The 6,157-nt window shown below is 35.0% G+C and overlaps 1 protein-coding gene across 1 annotated transcript; it reads right to left on the bottom strand.

The window, feature by feature from the left end:
* Window positions 1-364: 364 nt before the first annotated feature.
* On the bottom strand, window positions 365-5,752 carry LOC136209195 (mRNA-decapping enzyme-like protein). Its single transcript, XM_066000595.1, has 8 exons — window positions 5,367-5,752; window positions 5,222-5,262; window positions 5,045-5,094; window positions 4,672-4,816; window positions 3,972-4,028; window positions 3,411-3,534; window positions 2,013-2,483; window positions 365-896 (listed from the first exon to the last, which is right to left on the bottom strand). Exons 1-8 carry the CDS (start codon window positions 5,523-5,525, stop codon window positions 840-842), a joined length of 1,104 nt encoding a protein of 367 aa, XP_065856667.1. The 5' UTR covers window positions 5,526-5,752; the 3' UTR covers window positions 365-839.
* Window positions 5,753-6,157: the final 405 nt, after the last annotated feature.

Here is a 6,157-nt window from a genome sequence, read left to right as displayed (position 1 = left end):
AAATAAAAATTAAAAATAATCACTAATTGAATGGAGTAAAATCTTATTTTTTCAGCAATAATATTATACCGATAAAAATATCGTTAAAGAAATAAGAATGATAATTTTGTTGACATCAAATCAAATAAATAACTGTTCATAAAAAACTCTTAAAAGCATCAAAATGCTATTGTTTCTATAAAAAAAAAGCTTCAAAATAACTAAACACCATATTTCATGCGGTTTGAAGTTGAACATTGTTCCGAAAAACAGAAAGAAACATTCCCTAATCTCAATTGAGAATATCCATATTCTTCAGAAACCCTCACTATTATCACACAATGCTGAGTGTCAAGGTGAACTAGACAGATTATATATATATATATATATAAAATTAAAAAATAAAAGGGTAAAATTTTAGAAATGTCCGTGAGTTACATTATAATTCACTAACACAGCAACGCATAACAAATTAGGAAGAAAAGAAAGAAAAGAAAGCCTTGTCAACACAACAGATTTGGACCCAACTGCTACATTCCTACTGAACCTGGAAAACTGATATAAATCTCCTGAAACCCTGAAACTTCTATTTCTCTACTGTTACAACATTATTATCCTTCGAACCACTCCACGCATGGAATCAACCCGAATACTGAATTCCCTTCCAACAGCTCGGTTACCGAATTCCCTTCCAACCTTGCAACTTCAACACGAATATTAACAAGCTCGTAACAGAAAGTTATGCCACTGGTATTTCTATCAAGTATGAACTAGAGCTGTACACTGAACTCATGTTACAAACAGATACTTGGTCGGTTCAGATCTCTACCAAGGAAAACCTGCTTCGTGTCTTCGGTACCTCAAGAATGATGCACTTTCATCAGTGCTTGATAGAACATGTCAATGAATTGATCATCCTACCAAACGAAACGAGTCAAACAGGTTAATGAAAGCTTCCTTATTCCAAAGTCAGTTGGCAATTTCAAATCCACAACAAAAATGTTCGGAACATTTCTACTCCGAACATCCAAAAATGTTCGGAACATTTCTACCAAATCAAAAATCTGTTTTAGTTTAGCCTGCAATGAGCTCCCACCCGTTTCTAATAATGAAAACTCCACACTAGAAATTATATAACTAAGCATCGCTTAGGGGCAACTAAGTACGTGTAGAAGCATAAAATGGTTAAGCAGCATCAGCAGTTCTTTACTTCTTTCTAACTGTTATTCGAGCGTATTGATTCGATTCAGCTCTATTTCGAGCCGAATTTATAGGGCGAATCTAAATTATAACAGAAGCTTACAGTTCGAGATTCAAATCATAAGATTTGATTCGATTCAGCTCTATTTTGAGCCGGATCCTCATCACCGTTCATCAAAAACTTTAACTAACACTAACTACTAAACTCACTCTGTCCTCTAGTCCGATTGTTATTTATCGACTTATCAACTCAAACTAGTTCCATTCGATCATTATCAAGTTGACAACAAGGCAAAAAAACAGAGCCAGAAACTCAAGCACTCCATCTCCACTAAGTTATTAAATAGAGTCCGATTTGTGAATTAGTTTTATTAGGACTATATTTGCATTAGATTTGAATTTTAAGCAATTGGTTGATATGATTTCTTTTTTGACATTAAAATTGCATTTCTGGACTAATATTTGATAATATTTTGAATTCAACATGGTAAATATTTTATTTTTTATAGTATTATGAATTTGAACCGAATCTTACGATATTTGATTCACAAAATGTGGATTTCGATTCATGAGTCAAATCTCGATTTGACAACTATGATAGTGTATACATTTCCAAAGCATGAATAAGCCTGAACTGGCCATGAGCACATGATAAAGCCCCCTAATGAACCCACAAATTATATTTCACCGTCTTTAAAATCAGATGAATGCAAAATAAAAATAAAAATAGGAAAGGTACGATCTAATACCATAGTATAATGACAAAAAGCAAAGATCTACCAAACAAGAGATGAATTGAAAAATTTGAGAAACAAGAAAAGAAATAAAAATACCTGAATAAGTGCTACAAGCGCATCTCGAACTTTGTCTCTGTTAATAACAGGCACAGCCGTAGCAGAGCTAGGAGTCAAAGATGGTGGTGGAGTGGGAGGTGGAAAGGGTTGAAGCATTGGTGTGCCATATGGACGCTGCAGGTTCATGGGAGTATGAAGAGAAGTAGCAGTAGGCAAAGGTGAAGTGATAGGTGGAGCCATCAATGCAGATGAAGAAGAAGGTGGAGTGAAAAATGAAGAAGGTTTCACGAGATTAGCAACTCGATTGCTACTGCTGATTGGATCCAGTTTGTCATGTACGGCCACCGTAGATGGCAAAGGTGAAATAGGAAGTGCTGGTGTCTGTGGAGTTTGCGAAGGAGGTGAAACAATGTGGGGTGCATGGGAAGATAACGGGACAGTGACAGAGGAATGGTACAGAGGTCTTGCATTTGCTACATTAGGTGCAGTAGTTCCAATATTCAAAGTCGCCTGAAACAATAGCATTAGAAGACTTCATAGAAAATACAGCAAGGGCCAAATAAAGGAAATGATAAAGATAGGACGACTAGCTCAGCATCATTAGCATGAGAAAAACAATGAGTTCTATGAACTACTTGCAAAACGAAACTTGGAATAACAAGCTCTATCGTCATAAAAATTAACAACCGAGACTAATATTTCACATTTTGTCCAAACTTTCTAGATGCTAGTAATGATATAGACGCAATCTTGACCACATACAAATGTGAACAAATGTTGCCTCGACTTCTCAAGTAGTATATGTCATCAAACAGTTTTGCATGTCAGAAATATGCACATGTAAATGATTAAAATCCAAATGAACATGCTACAATTATAAACTAGTTGTCTACAAGCATTTCACTTTTTCTCCACATCCTAAATAATCTATACAAGAAAACGGAATTTGTCCAGCAGCAGTCTGAATATTTAAAATCAATCATTACACAATAAACAACGCATATTTTCCAGTATTGAAATGACCCCATCCCATGAAGAACTCTGAAGTAAAATGTAATATCTTGGATTGGGTATGTGGAAGTAAAAACTTGCCAATTCAAACCCTCCACAAGACACCGGAGAACTGTCTGAAATTACATGATAATCACACACAATGTATTAAGAATATTATCCTTCACACTGAATAGTAATTAATCATAATCTAGAGACATGTAAGTTATGTAATTACTTAACTAGCCATTTCAGGTCTTCCAACATGAGACCCATAGTTCTGATTGCAAAAACGTACAAAAATGACAAATATTGAATCAAATTGTCATGCCACTTAAAATATTTAAGCCATGGAAAAGAGTATCTGCATGAACAGACAACTCAAATATATAGTCTAACTAGCAGATTGCATAACACAAATAAAAGTTGAAGGCAAGAGGCACTTACATTAAAGAAATTCTCAAATGAAGAATCTTCAGGACCATCAGTGGCAGCAGCGGCAGTTGATGTAGGCTCCAAAGGGCCTTCAATTATCGACATGCTTGGAACTGCTTCAAGTTCCTCAAATTCACTACAATATAATATAGTTGAGAACATATGAAAATAATTCCAATAATAACAGTCTCTCTCAACTGGCGAAAATGGAACAACATAATTATCCAGAAAAAAAAAAAAAAAAATTCTTGGGAAGAAAAGGAAAGTGCCAACAGAGCTATGTTTAAAGATTCATTACCAATTACTTATCAAGAAAACCAGCAGGTAATTCTGTTTATATGCTCAAAGAGAGACGCAAGCAAAGAAAAAAAAAATACTAGTTCCAAATTCAAAATCATATTCTACTTCCTAAATTTTTTAAGAAAGCTATGTTTCGATTCATATCTGCTGCTAAAGGCAGGTAATGCCTGTGAGTGCATAAGCAGGTGTGTCAAATGTATATATTCATTAAGAGAAACAATCTTCGCGATTTATTTAAATTTAGATTTGAATAGATTCTAAAAGAGATATTACCTTTTGGTTGGAGACACCTTCTGCTTTGGAGGAACCTTTGAGTATGCATTAAGGATCCTGTCAAAATAACAACTAGTTGGCAACTAATCCAATAACCTAAACCTAATAATAATGCAAAAAGTTAATGGTTCCATGACCACTCTGTACAGTTTTTCCTAAAAAAAGTAAACCTAAAAACAAACAAAAAAATTATAAAGCTTATTGTGATTAAACTCCAATTTTTCTATGTTATGCTGCTATTCATGGTCACCACCTCATTATAAATTTCACAAATCAGAGCCAATATAACAAAATGAACCCTTCTCTTGCCTAAAACACGCACTATAATCTCTCCCCATAACTACAGGAACCAATTCAATAACATCTATCCCTTCCTAAAGTTCCAAAGATAACGCATTGATTTTGCACAGGCATGGCAACTTTTTCATTAATCTGACATGTTATACTACACTTTTCAAATCCTACAACATCAGTTTCTTCCTTGGGCTGGGGGTATGATGAGTGAGGATGAGAGAGCAAAACAAATCTAGTTGACTAAGATCATGGATCGTTCTGGTTCTTCTGCCCTACTTCTAATTAACAAGGTATTATAAAAACTAAAGTTCCATATCTGTAATACACACTATGCAATTAGAACATGTAGATTCTAAGTTAAAGTCTAAAATCAATCAAAATAAATCAGACAAGGAATGCATTGTACCTATTGAAGAGAGCAGCTACTTCCTCACATTCACGTGAGTTATAGAACCAAATACCATTAACTTCTTGTGAAGCATTTCGATACAACAAATACGGCATTTGAAGTTCATACTCAAAATCTCCCAATAGATTCTCTACTAGGTTTTCTGTTATACAAAACAGTAAAGAGAACATATCACCAACTCAATGATACCAAAAAAACAATACATATGATATCATGCATTGCCATAAATCACACTGTAATATCTAGAAAGTGTTTAAGAGTATTTAAGCTGTGCGTATCAAAAAAATAATAATTAACAGTGTCAGTTTTCAGATAGAAGTATTCAATTCCTAAATGCTAGTAGAAGAAAGCCATTGGAAATGTCTCTTACCCGTATTTCGCCGATTCATCACAATGAACTGAAACCGTGGCTGAGTATTCCTTTAACAATAACAAAATAGTAAGATCAACATTTGGTCAGTTAAAATCAGGAAACAGCAAAATCCATAAATCAAATCAGTCAATTAAATCTGTGTCACTCACACAGAGACTCTTAGTCAGAAAGTACCTCTTAACGACAAAGAGAGATCCCTCAACATCCTTCCGGCTCTGCAAGCCCCCCAAAAAAATAAATCAAACAAGAATTAACGAATCAGACAAATCAAAACGCAAACATCAAATTATTTTCAAAAAGTAAGAGTCAGAAAACGTACCCACTGGTTGCTCTCAATATTGAACTCGTAAAAAGTGACATGAGCAGCAGTAATCAGAATCTCTTCAATAAAGGGATCGATCCTCTGCAAAACTGTAAGATTAAGCATCTTAGTGCTCTGCTGATCCAGATTCGGCATCAATTTCCCCGTCTGAGACATTTTCCTATCCGTTTAGACAAATAATAAGCCCTAGCAGACGGAATTTTCGCTGTAATTTCCCGGGGAATTCCTTAACAAGAAGAGAGAGAGAGAGGAGGGACGGCGGTGAATAACACTGTTCCGTCACAGTGAGGTGAGGAAGAGGAAGTAGTGGAAAGAGAAAACGTCGTAATAAGACACCGTTATTTAGCTTTCCTTTTGTTGAGCTGGTTGTTTACTTTATTTTGAGACGGTGATAGGCTGTAGTCCAAACATTCCATCTACTCGAGTCGGAGTATTAGCTAAGCTACTTCTAAGTTAAGCTAAAAGACAAAAAAAATTCTTTTTAATATTTTATTTTTTATTTTTTTTAAGAAAATACGCGGTCGAATCATCGGCGATTACATCACAGAGCCAATTCGGCTCAATCAGAGAGAAAAAATCGTTAGCATTGAAATAGGTCCATCCTATGTTAGGGGGAGTTTGACCATAGACAAACTCAACCCTAAATATTAGCAAAGATACAAGAAGCTTCAACACAGAATGAAAAATGAAACAACACATCGATGTACGCTGATGGTAGAGGCCGAGTTGGTATAAGGAACACAATAGGAAACATAGACTACCCTGGTGTTGGATTTTTGCCACTTACT

The sequence above is a fragment of the Euphorbia lathyris genome, chromosome 10, assembly GCF_963576675.1.
Source record: "Euphorbia lathyris chromosome 10, ddEupLath1.1, whole genome shotgun sequence".
NCBI lineage: Eukaryota > Viridiplantae > Streptophyta > Magnoliopsida > Malpighiales > Euphorbiaceae > Euphorbia > Euphorbia lathyris.
Note: the sequence above shows the minus strand (reverse complement) of the source record. Positions and strands in the feature narration are given on the sequence as shown.

Excerpts from the sequence above, each read along its gene's own strand:
- LOC136209195 (XM_066000595.1), bottom strand. The coding sequence starts at position 5,525 with ATGTCTCAGACGGGGAAATTGATGCCGAATCTGGATCAGCAGAGCACT. Across the intron at positions 3,535-3,971 it reads AAGGTGTCTCCAACCAAAAG|TGAATTTGAGGAACTTGAAG; the intron begins GTAATATCTCTT and ends ATTATATTGTAG. Across the intron at positions 2,484-3,410 it reads CATTTGAGAATTTCTTTAAT|GCGACTTTGAATATTGGAAC; the intron begins GTAAGTGCCTCT and ends CTATTGTTTCAG.